This window comes from Bison bison, unplaced genomic scaffold (genome assembly GCF_000754665.1).
Source record: "Bison bison bison isolate TAMUID 2011002044 unplaced genomic scaffold, Bison_UMD1.0 scf7180017864471, whole genome shotgun sequence".
NCBI lineage: Eukaryota > Metazoa > Chordata > Mammalia > Artiodactyla > Bovidae > Bison > Bison bison.
Window position 1 is genome coordinate 13588865 of NW_011495032.1, and position 13547 is coordinate 13602411.

General features: G+C 34.1%; 1 protein-coding gene across 4 annotated transcripts in view; it reads left to right on the forward strand.

Annotated features, from left to right (window-relative positions):
• GLS (glutaminase) overlaps positions 1-13547 on the forward strand; it is an 86139-nt gene that overhangs the window by 22229 nt on the left and 50363 nt on the right. For 3 of the 4 annotated variants that reach the window (XM_010860832.1, XM_010860833.1, XM_010860834.1), the window contains exons 6-7: positions 3780-3943; positions 7690-7748. In XM_010860832.1, the coding sequence (XP_010859134.1) occupies positions 3780-3943; positions 7690-7748 (223 nt within the window). Of the gene's footprint in view, positions 1-3779; positions 3944-7689; positions 7749-10644; positions 10790-13547 lie in introns of those variants that run through there. The other variant, XM_010860836.1, reaches the window with a different exon arrangement.

Genomic DNA, 13547 nt, shown 5'->3' on the forward strand with positions numbered 1-13547 from the left:
TGTTAGGTTCATACTATTTCTGTCCTTTATCGAGTCCATCTTTGCATGAAATGTTCCTTTGTTATCTCTGATTTTCTTAAAGAGATCCCTAGTCTTTCCCATTCTGTTGTTTTCCTCTATTTCTTTGCACTGTTCGCTGAAGAAGGCTTTCTTATCTCTTCTTGCTATTCTTTGGAACTCTGCATTCAGATGTTTATATCTTTCCTTTTCTCCTTTGCTTTCCGCTTCTCTTCTTTTCACAGCTATTTGTAAGGCCTCCCCAGACAGCCATTTTGCTTTTTTGCATTTCTTTTCCGTGGGGATGGTCTTGATCCCTGTTTCCTATACAATTTCACGAACCTCAGTCCATAGTTCATCAGGCACTCTGTCTATCAGATCTAGGCCCTTAAATCTATTTCTCACTTCCACTGTATAATCATAAGGGATTTGGTTTAGATCATATCTGAATGGTCTAGTGGTTTTCCCTACTTTCTTCAATTTAAGTCTGAATTTGGCAATAAGGAGTTCATGGTCTGAGCCACAGTCAGCTCCTGGTCTTGTTTTTGCTGGACTAGATCATAGGTAGTTCTAAATCCAAAGGTAGTAAAACAGGCTTTTGTCAGGTAATAGCATGATTGTCACGTTGAAGTTATAGGCTGAATTACAAGTTGTTCATAAATTTGATAAGAAAAATATTCTATTCTTTTTAAATATATATATACATGTTTACTTATAGTCCATCATATACTTAGAAATGAGGTGTCCCTCTGATGTCTCCATTAACTTCTGATTGTCAACGGGTAGTTTTTATAGTGCCCAGTTTCACTATGAATACGTTCCACTAGAATGAATGTGTGCCTGTATTGTGTTGGCTCATTGATGGGGACACCTGGGTACTTTAGCAAATTAAACAGAAATCTCTGCTTTTGGGGTCAGTCACAATTTTTTCATTTTCCAACCAGTTCTCTACTTCATCTGCATCCTAGCAGTTTGGTAACATAAAAAGCTTTCTTTTTGTTCTGTTGTTTATCTCCATGGTGATAATGATTGCCTTTGGTGTCAGCTCTATCAAGTTTGTAAAACTGGATGCTGTTTGTTTTAGTGGGGCTGGAAATTATGAATAGATATGGTTCACAAGAAGAGGCGTTTTTAGAGCGGGGCTCAGAGAACAATATTGAATAAACTGAGCCCCATTTAAAAACTAACCACAGTTTCAGTTCAGCTCAGTCGCTTAGTCGTGTCCGACTCTTTACAACCCCATGAATAGCAGCACGCCAGGCCTCCCTGTCCATCACCAACTCCCGAAATTCACCCAAACTCATGTCCATTGAGTCAGTGATGCCATCCAGCTGTCTCATCCTCTGTCATCCCCTTCTCCTCCTGCCCCCAATCCCTCCCAGCATCAGAGTCTTTTCCAATGAGTCAATTCTTCGCGTGAGGTAGCCAAAGTATTAGAGGTTCAGCTTTAGCATCAGTCCTTCCAAAGAACACCTAGGACTGATCTCCTGTAGATGGATTCGTTGGATCTCCTTGCAGTCCAAGGGACTCTCAAGAGTCTTCTCCAGCACCACAGTTCAAAAGCATCAATTCTTCGGCGCTCAGCCTTCTTCACAGTCCAACTCTCACATCCATACATGACCACAGGAAAAACCATAGCCTTGACTAGACGAACCTTTGTTGGCAAAGTAATGTCTCTGCTTTTGAATATGCTATCTAGGTTGGTCATAACTTTCCTTCCAAGGAGTAAGCATCTTTTAATTTCATGGCTGCAGTCACCATCTGTAATGATTTTGGAGCCCAGAAAAATAAAGTCTGACACTGTTTCCACTGTTTCCCCATCTATTTCCCATGAAGTGGTGGAACCAGATGCCATGATCTTTGTTTTCTGAATGTTGACCTTTAAGCCAACTTTTTCACTCTCCTCTTTCACTTTCATCAAGAGGCTTTTGAGTTCCTCTTCACTTTCTGCCATAAGGGTGATGTCATCTGCATATCTAAGGTTATTGATATTTGTCCCGGCAATCTTGATTCCAGCTTGTGCTTCTTCCAGCCCAGCGTTTCTCATGATGTACTCTGCATATAAGTTAAATAAGCAGGGTGACCATATACAGCCTTGACATACTCCTTTTCCTATTTGGAACCAGTCTGTTGTTCCATGTCCAGTTCTAACTGTTGCTTCCTAACCTGCGTACAAATTTCTCAAGAGGCAGGTCAGGTGGTCTAGTATTCCCGTCTCTTTCAGAATTTTCCACAGTTTATTGTGATCCACACAGTCAAAGGCTTTGGCATAGTCAATAAAGCAGAAATAGATGGTTTTTGGAACTCTCCTGCTTTTTCCATGATCCAGCGGATGTTGGCAATTTGATCTCTGGTTCCTCTGCCTTTCCTAAAGCCAGCTTGAACATCTGAAAGTTCACGGTTCACATATTGCTGAAGCCTGGCTTGGAGAATTTTGAGCATTACTTTACTAGCGTGTGAGATGAGTGCAATTGTGCAGTAGTTTGAGCATTCTTTGGCATTGCCTTTCTTTGGGATTGGAATGAAAACTGACCTTTTCCAGTCCTGTGGCCACTGCTGAGTTTTCCAAATTTGCTGGCACATTGAGTGCAGCACTTTCACAGCATTATCTTTCAGGATTTGAAATAGCTCCACTGAAATTCCATCACCTCCACTAGCTTTGTTCGTAGTGATGCTTTCTAAGGCCCACTTGACTTCACATTGCAGGATGTCTGGCTCTAGGTCAGTGATCACACCATCGTGATTATCTGGGTCGTGAAGATCTTTTTTGTACAGTTCTTCTGTGTATTCCTGCCACCTCTTAATATCTTCTGCTTCTGTTAGGTCCATGCTATTTCTCTTCTTTATTGAGCCCATCTTTGCATGAAATGTTCCTTGGTATCTCTAGTTTTCTTGAAGAGATCTCTAGTCTTTCCCTTTCCCATTCTGTTCTTTTCTTCTATTTCTTTGCATTGATCGCTGAGGAAGGCTTTCTTATCTCTCCTTGCTATTCTTTGGAACTCTGCATTCAGATGCTTATATCTTTCCTTTTCTCCTTTGCTTTTCGCTTCTCTTCTTTTCACAGCTATTTGTAAGGCCTCCCCAGACAGCCATTTTGCTTTTTTGCATTTCTTTTCCATGGGGATGGTCTTGATCCCTGTCTCCTATACAATGTTACAAACGTCCGTCCATAATTCTTCAGGCACTTTATCTATCAGATCTAGTCCCTTAAATCTATTTCTCACTTCCACTGTATAATCATACGGAATTTGATTTAGGTCATACTTGAATGGTCTTGTGGTTTTCCCTGCTTTCTTCAATTTAAGTCTGAATTTTTCAATAAGGACTTCATGATCTGAGCCACAGTCAGATCCCGGTCTTGTTTTTGCTGACTGTATAGAGCTTCTCCATCTCGGACTGCAAAGAACAGTTTAGCCTTGATTAAAGCTATGAGTAAAAAAAAAAAAAATGGTGACTGATTTCTAAAAGCCTAGTTCATTTTATATGTTAGAATACAGATAGAAGTAAGGAGGGTCATACCCTCTTGTCCTCAGAGGCAGTTTTTCACATTACTTATTATGTAATAATTTTGAGCCGGTCTCTTACTTGAGTACTTGTAAACGTTTGTATTTTTTAAATAAACATATTTATTCTTACTTATTCTTTAATGTCCAAGTAAACTTGTAGTTGAATTATGGGAAAGCTGTTGTAAATTAGAATTAACATGTAAATAACAGCTGTAATTATTGTTACATTTTTTTCCCAATTGATCTAAATTGTTTTATAAATCTACTTTTAAATAGGCATTCTGTTGGAGATACCAAAGTTCCATTTTGTCTTCAGTCCTGTGTAAAGCCTTTGAAATATGCCATTGCTGTTAATGACCTTGGAACAGAATATGTGCATCGATACGTTGGGAAAGAGCCAAGTGGATTAAGGTTCAACAAACTGTTTTTAAATGAAGATGGTAAGAATTATATAAAAGTTACTTGGAAAAAGAAATACCTCATTTTCCTGTGTATATCTAAGTAGTTTTTTTTTTATTTTGAAGGAAAAAAATTGAAACATTCATACTTTTTCATCTGTCATGAAAATGCTTTGAAACCCATAGAGATAGTTTAATCACTTACTTTAAAAAATAGTTTTATTTAGGCATTTTTATACCACTGGAGGGTGAGGTGGAGAGATGATAAGGGCAGAAAGTAAGACTTTCACTGTATAATTACCCATAGGGGAATATCTTATAAAATTTCAGTGTCTGGAATTTGTTGGTTAGCATCGAAACTAAATGATACTGGTTATCAAAAATACCATTTTTGGTTGTCAATATCAATGTTATCAATATTAGTTATTGACGCTAAATGATGGGTACATGCACACTTGTATTCTTTCTTTCTACTTTTGTATATTATATATGTTTGAAAACTTCCATTATAAAAAGCTTTTATGGTGGCCCTCATAGAGATGATGTTTTTGCTTTTTCTCTTCCATAACATTTAGTATATGAAAAAAATATCTTGTTTTAAATAGTTGGATAACTAACAAGTCTAAATACTTTACAGGAATCCAAAAAAAAGAGAATGACAAAGGTAGATAGAACTTTGATAGAGATTTTAAATGGAAACACCAACATATAGATTGGTTTCTATTTTTTAGTCTTTTGGGCATATGCTAGGTTCCTCATGTGCTGAGTTAAAATAGAATTGAAAACAAAAGTAAAGGAATTCAGTGATTGCAACCACTCTTGTAGTTTTTCTTTATGCTGCATGAAAAATGAACATATGCCTTATACTCATTGTTTTATTAATTTTTTTAAGTGAAGCTACAACTGGTATTTTCTTATGCTTCTTTTTCTGTTTGTTTTGAGGGCAGTTCCATTTTCTTTTTTATTTTACCATAATCTTTTTATTCTGTGGCTTCCCTTTTGGCTCAGCTGGTAAAGAATCCACCTGCAATGTGGGAGACCTCGGTTCAATCCTTGGCTTTGGAAGATCCCCTGGAGAAGTTTCAGAAAGTTTACCCACTCCAGTATTCTGGCCTAGAGAATTCCATGGACTTTATAGTCCATGGGGTCGCAAAGAATTGGACACAACTGAGCTGTTTTCACTTTGACTTTCAACGTTCTAGAGCTCTAGAGACTGAACCTGATAATGTCAAAAATGAGAGGATAAATACTTGAATATATACAAATACAAGTATAGACTAATTTAGCACAGCCTGATTTCTGTATTTTGCTTTCTGTCTGCATGTGGTTTCCCTTTCAGATGGATATAATACTGGAGATTTTTTGTTTTTTGGCTTCCCTTTGGCTGTGTACTGTTTTTCTGTGTCAATAATCATTCTTATTTGGTGTGATCTCAAAGAAAGCAGACTTCTCTTAGCATAATTTGAAATAGGTGAAATTGTACTACTTAGACAGTATTCCTGTACTAATTTTTATTTTAACTTTTGTAACTCGCCATTCAGTTCAGTTCAGCCGCTCAGTCGTGTCTGACTCTGTGACCCCATGAACCGCAGCACTCCAGGCCTCCCTGTCCATCACCAACTCCCGGAGTTTATCCAAACTCATTGAGTTTGGTGATGCCATCCAACCATCTCATCCTCTGTTGTCCCCTTCTCCTCCTGCCTTCAATCTTTCCCAGCATCAGGGTCATTTCAGTGAGTCAGCCCTTTGCATCAGGTGGCCAAAGTATTGGAGGTTCAGCTTCAGCATCAGTTCTTCCATTGAACACCCAGGACTGATCTCCCTTAGGATGGACTGGTTGTATCTCCTTGCAGTCCAAGGGACTCTCAAGAGTCTTCTCCAACAGCACAGTTCAAAAGCATCAATTCTTCGGCGCTCAGCTTTCTTCACAGCCCAACTCTCACATCCATACATGACTCCTGGAAAACTTGTCATTATCATAATCCAAAATGTTAAAGCAGAGCTAGCTACTAAATCACATTGTTGATCTTATATTGAGGAGAATAATGTACTGTTAGGTTACCCAATTTTTTGTCATTATTGTTTTTTAATTAAACAGTTTTAACAGTTTTATTGAAATGGAATTCACCTACCACATAATTTACTCATTCAAAATGTACTACTTAATGACTTTTAGTATATTCATAGAGTTGTACAGTCATGACCACAACCAATCATGGGACGCTTACCACCCCAAATGATACCCTATGCCTATTAGTAGTCTATTTCTCTTCTGTGCCTCGAAACTAGTAATCTACTTGCTGTATCTATGGGTTTGCCTATTCTGTACGTTCTATGTACATGGAATCATTATATTTGGTCTTTTATGACTGGCATATTTTACTTTTTTTAGCATATGTTTTTAAGGTGCTTTCATGTTGGGCATATGTCAGTACTTCATTTTTAATTGCTGAATAATATTCCATTGTATGGATAATAATAACACATTTTGTTTACCCATTCATCATTTGGCAGGATGTTTGAGTTGTGGGTTATTTTTCAGTTTTTTTTAACTATTACCAGTAATACTGCTAAGAACATTTGTGTACACATAAGTTTTTATTTTTCTTGGTTATATAGTGAGACTGGAATTCCTGGGTCATACAGAAGTCTTCAACAGTTGAAGAATTTCCTTGTTTAGCTCTAGACTCATCTCACAGAAGATAACTTGCTTAAAATTCAAGGAGACACAAAATGTAGCAATAACTTATGAACTCTGCTAGATTTGTTAAGTTAGATAGGAACTTGTTCCCAACGAAGTAAGTTACTACCACAAACAGATAGATTAGGAATTATGCTTTCAGATAAATGTTTCCCGTGCCCCTGTTTGGCATTTGTGCTGTACTGTAAATGACAATATAATCAGCTGAGACTTTGAAATTCTCTTTATTGGAAGAATTAGAAGAGGTAGGATTTTGGATGAACTTAAATTTTAAGTAATTTTTTAATTATACAAAATACATCCTTATTGTCAGGAAATATAGAAAGCATGGACAATACAACTTAAATACCCTGTAATCTTTTTATCCTGTATGTATTACTTGTTTGTGTTTTCTTTTTCTGCATGTGTATGTGGAGAAGAAAATGGTAGCCCACTCCAGTATTCTTACCTGGAGGATCCCCATGGACGGAGGAGACTAAGTGGGCTGCAGTTCATGGGGTCGCAAAGAGTTGGGACATGACTGATTGACTGAGCATGTACATATATATATATATATATATACACATAAATAAGAAAGTAAAATACTTTCTAAAAGGAAAATTGGGTCCACACTAGATAGGCTTTTACCAAGGTGATTTTTAATAGTAATACTATTTGATTGCTTAGTGATGTGCCAAAACATTGCATGTGTTTTAATTCATTCAAGTACTATGATTTGCTGAGATATTGGTGCTGTTTAGAGATGGGAGAATTGAGGCACAGTGAAATTCAGTTACTTGCCCAGGATCAAATAGCTAGTAAATGGCATAGTTAGGAAATTTGAATGTGCTCTTATACCACTATTCTCTGTCTTTCTGTATCTGAATCTTTGTTTGCCTGTATAATTATAGTAGCTTCTGAGAAGTGTATTACTGGTTTGATGTGTAAAGACTTAATTGCATTCTTCCACTTTCTACCTCCCACCCCCCAAAAGAATTGTAACAGTGGCTTATATAAAGAAAATAGGTGTATGTCCATGGGAAGTAACTGCATCACAGAAAGTGGTATCAGGTACTTAACATAATTCTGTTGCTTTTATATTTTTCAGATAAACCACACAATCCTATGGTAAATGCTGGAGCAATTGTTGTGACTTCATTAATAAAGGTAAACTGTTGATGTTTTAATCTAGTAATATTTTTAAATACTAAGGCATAAATATGAACCTTATGTAGAATTGTGAAAAGTTTTCTTTTGGTGTTAAGTTAATCTTATGGTATAAGGTTAGAATTTTTATTTATTTCAAAATAAATGATGTAGTTTCAAGGGCAGAATTAAAAACAGATGACTCATTATAAATTCTAACACTTACTCTTGACCTGAAGATCTGGCAGAAATTCAAAAAGAAGTTTCTGTTGAACAGTAGTCACAGTTTTTCTTCTTAAAGTTTTAATATTTTTTTCTTTCTCTTTTTGGCTCTTCTAGAATGAACAGATATAAACAGAATTAACAGCATGTTACTGTTTGATGTTTGTCATCAGCATATGTAGGGACAAATGTTCTGGTACTTTGTGTTAAAGACAAAGTACATTTACCCTTGAATATTCTCAAGTCCTTGACTTTCATGAACTGTAATCACAGTTTTCATTTGAACTTGTTTCATTTGTTTTACTTGAATCGTAAATAAGACTTATTCCAATTATTAAGTTATTTTATTTTTCCTACTCTTTGGTTTGTTTACACTGTATGTTTTCTTGTTAAGTGTCTAGTTTGCCTTAATAATTGGAAATACTAATGTTGTATTGAAATAAGTATTTGAAAATGGTTCTATTTTATGACACTGCTTAGGTTTTTAATTTCTAATTATAAGTTTCATTTATATTCAATTATGTTTCATTTGTGTTTGTAACATTTATATACTTTCTTCAGTAAATCTGTGCATATCTATTCATGGTTAAAGATAACATAGCTGTATGGCTTTGTAGATGCATTTCTGAGGATGAGATACCTTGGTTACTCAAGGAATGTTTGAATATAAGTTATACCCTTGGCCAATTAATAAAATCTCATCTAGTTTGTATGCTATAAATTCTCTTAACTCTCATGAATTTATTGTTGTTGATCATGAGGAAAAGCCTTTAAAATAGAGTAGTATCTTAAGAATGTATATGTTGTTATTTTGAAGCAAATGCTTTGTAAGTACTGGCCACTTAATCCTTGTAACTCCACTGACATAGATATTATAGCCAAGTATTATTTTTTAATGTAAGTAATTTTAGGCTATGGAAATTTTCAGTTTGCCCGTTATAACCTCTAGTTATTTGTTGCTGTTTAATATAAGAGAAGAGTTGTCAGTTTGAGATGAAAGAAACTACTTGTTTATTATAAAAAGTTATGAGTATATGATAGGCATAGTCATGCCTTCAGGTAGCTTACAGTACAATGTGAGGTATATACCAGTAAATGGACCCTTACAATGAAATACTACAGTGAGAGAAAAGTTTCATTAATAATTGTTCAGATTTGCACATGTAACTTAAATTAGAAGTAAGGAAAATTATGATAATAAAAGGTATGCATTAGTGCTTGATGAGAAAACCACTAGAATGGTTCTAACCCTTTTTTGGGTCTTCCAGAAAAAATGTTCACATACCATGATTTTATATGAACTGTAGGGAGTTCACAGACCCTTTGAAGCTGACCCATGGATCTCAGTTTAAGAACTTTTACACTGGAGAGAGATTAACATAGCACACCAATAGTATTTTCAAGAAAGGACATATGTAAATGATTAGTAGCAGTCTTGCTTAACTGCATGCAGTTAAACATCTTTTGTTTAATGATTCATGGGCTTAATATACTACACTGAAATGCTGCATGTGAGAAATGCATGTCTGGTCATACCACATCATTACTTTATAAGTTTCACTTACCATGTTCAATCATACACCATAAATTATATATTGAGCCACATTAATATAAGTACTGAGAAACAGTTCAAAAAACACACATATACAGCATAAGTGTGGTTGTATCTAACTGTGCATTTAACTGAGTCATCTTGTCTTTACAAATTTGATCTAAAATTATAAATTTAGAAAAATTTACTGACAAAGTTGGAAATGAAGCTTTGGGGTATGTTCATATTTAAGGTCACTTTATTTGAATTTTTCTGTTTTATTTTTAGATGGTGTTTCACAAGTTTTATGTTGTGTTTTTTTTTTTTTTTAATGAAGTTCATCTAAATCTTGGAGGGGTAAGCTTGACATACCTCTGTGTAAAATTGTCCCAGAATATAATACTTTTCTTGGACTCTTTAAAAAAAAAGTCGAAATTTTTATAAACACCTGTCTGTGATCTCTGCAGATTATATGATCACATAATATTTATAAATTGGTAGTTGAAGCTGAAGTAATAAAACCATAGCTGAAGGGGTTTTCAAGCTCAGCCCTCTTACTCTATAAATAGGTAAAATGAGGAAATAGACTTGATAGGTTCTAACAACAGTGGACTTGGCTTAAGCTAAATCTCCTGATTTTCTGTTTGCTGTTCATTCAAATTCACACTGCCATTTTTAATGTAACTGTTTGCTGTTTTCTTGATGACATCTTCGTCTTTACCTAGCATAGTTAGATTGTCTAAAAAGTTGAGAAATATTATTTTCCTTATTTCACTTATACAGAAGATACCAGTTTATTGAATTAGAAGTCAGTCTCATTTTTAATGAGTGTGTATAGTCATTCTTTGGACATTAGTCAGTGCTTGTTATCTGTAAGGAACTAGGCCTCTTATCAAGGAGCTTACACTTTGAGTACCTGAAGTGTGGCTCTTATACCTTGGCTACTCAATGTGAATTCTGTTTTTTAACTGATGACCTTAAGGTTATTTTTTTCTTTCAAAATTCAAGACTTTATTATGATGCTATTAAAATATTTTCTTCATGTTATCCCCCTCCCCCCAAACACATAAATTAGTAGAGTCTTTAGTAAGACTCTTTATTTCATAATTTTGTAGTATTGATATTTTTTCCTTGTAGGATTGGTGGTGATCCTCAGGAAATGGGGGACGAGGCAGAGCAGATGTTCAAAAGGATTAGCAGATTGTGGAAAAAAGGAGGATTTGGACAGAAGGAACCTGTTGCATAAATTCTTAACTACTAAACTTGTAGGAAAACTCCAATATTTAAAATTTTAAACAAAGCTATATAGGTAAATACCTTCATAAAAGAAAATGTCATTTTTGTACTTAAAATGCACATAATTTAAAAAACCATGAAGGTGCTAACCTCTTTCTCTCTGTGGTAGCTGCTAAACTTAAAGGAATATTTTTTGATGCAGTTTGTTATATTTGATGATGATGATAATGTGGTTGTTTGACTTAAAGGAAACAGTAAAAATAAATTTGAAAGCACAGTTGTTCTGGATGAAACAGGAGTATCCTTACATTATTTTTTAATCTCAGTTTCAGTTTAAAGGTTAAGATCTTGTGATAATTTGAAGGCTGGGTGGGAAAATTAGGGCAATGTATTAAAATTATCACACTTCTACTTTTTTATTTTAAAGGTAAAGAGTAAATTGCATTGTCTTATATGTTTGTACCTCAGTACTACTGGTGATTTCTGGTTTTTGTCATCTGAATAACTTGATTTCTCTTCTTTTTTTTAGTCCAAAGTATTTTTGAGTTTAAATTTTTGGAGGTTTTTCCCTGTCTTTTTTTTTTTTTTTAATTAATCATGCTCCATAAAAAATCAAGGCAAATGTTGTTAGTATGTATGGAGTGTTCAGTTTGGTCATGTTGACCATGACTTGTTACACGGGAGGCAGTTTGTGACTCTGGGGTGCAATGGATGATGCCTTGAACTTGGTAACAATAAGAAAGGATTGTAATTGACTTATATTTACTTCATGTTTCTATCAATAGATATGCTTGGGGTTGGTAATTGGTATCAATTTCTGTTACTTTATTTTTAGGGTTAATCTATGGAAGTACTAGATTTAGAACAGTATTTTTTACGTGTAATAATCTGTATTAATCCTCCACCTATTATTTAGCTTTAAAGCATTTTCTTTGGCTAGATTAAGCTAAGTGTTTTATAAAATCATTTTTAGTTACCTCTTTTTGCCTTTTTCTTCTATGTCTTTTTTCCTTTTTGATTTAATTTTCAATTAGCTTCTATACCTCTATACTTTATGAATGAATCAAGTGACTTAGAAAATTGTGATTGATGTGTTGACTTTAAATGAGTAATATTAAATTTATTGGCACATGTCCCTATTTTTAATGATTTTTCACCTGTGCTGTGATATATAGTACATGATTCAGTACATGAGTATATTGCAAAAACAGATTGTAAAACTACTCTAATATATTTATTTTAGTTCTTTTAATAGCCAATGTTAAAACTCTTTATCAAATTTTAATGGCCAGTGTTAATACGTCTTTATTAAATTTTTATTCATAAAAGTTTTCCTCAATGGAATGTAAATTCTTTAACTTGATAGGTACATTTATCAAAAAATTTTCAGGGTCTGATTACTAACCTTCTCAAACATAAACCACATGGCTTGCATTTTAAAAGTTTTGTGGTAAATGGGTTAGATGTTTTGGTAAATGTATTTTGTCCAACGTATCTTTTTTATGTTTTCCTACTGTATATAATATAAAGATATATATCTAATAATGCTTGTACAGTGACTTAACACTGAAATAAACATATCCCTAGGCATGGGAATATTTTTCCAATATATAGAGGGGCATTGATATTAAAACTATCAGTTTCCAAGTCTGTTTCCTTTTGTGCCTTTTCTTAAAATTAATCTGTCTTTGGTCCAGTTTTCCCCATATTTTCCAAAAGAAAGGCATACTTCTCATGTCCCAAATTTTACTGTGGTGCACTGCTTCAGATTGTAAAAACTTCTTGGGCACCATCAGAAGAGAACATTTTAAAAGACTGTAGTTATGGTATTGCTGATGTGAATTACTGTAATCACTATAATGACTGGGAACAAATCTTATATACCAGGTTGTTTCCAGTGTTTGGTTTCAGCAGAAGGGAAGAGGATCTGATCAAGTTGTTAGTTAATAAGAACATTAAATGTAGTTTTTGAAGATATATTTTACTGTGTGACCTTTGTGTGTAATGAGATAAATGTGCAAAGGATTGAGTGATACTGTTACAACAAAACCTTTCTGATTTCCATCTACTCATCTGTTGTCAGCAAGATTTCTCAACTTTTACATCTGTAAAAATTCAAAATAAGAGAATTAAACTTTTTATTCTAACAATTAAAATATCCACTGTTATATGAACTAATTAAAAATCAGTTACTATTTAAAAAATATTCTAAAGGAAATTCTAAATTTCCTTTAACTTTATATGAAAAATTTCAAATGTAACACAGAATAAACAATAGTATAACCAGCTGCCATCCACCCATTCCTGGCTTCAATTTTCATAACATTTGTTCCTTCACTGTACCCCACTACTGGAGAAATGATTTTTTTTTTTTTAAGAGTTTGTTTTGCTTTGGCGGGATGGTACAGGGGTAGGATTTACTTTAGGTTATTTGGTATGTGTATGTGTGTTTTTTTCTAACAACTGTGCAAATAAACTTTATGCTGTAAATTTTTCAAAATTAGAATGACATAATGATTACTAGATTCCATATATCCCTGGGGTATATGAAACCTTTACAAGAGATGACAGGGGCAAACACATCTTATCAACTTAAATGCTATTTCTAGGTAAATAATAAAAAGAAACATTAATCAAGTACTTTTATGATTAAATGGGGAAGTTTTGAGTAGAGATTTCTTGAGTCAACACAATCATTTAAATATTTTGCCTATTTACATAATCTGCCAGAACATTTCAGATAGTTTACCCAAAATGTTATATGATGATAGACATTGACAAATATCAGTTGCTTCTTAAAAATACCAGTTGTTTCTGAAAAATAGCATAGA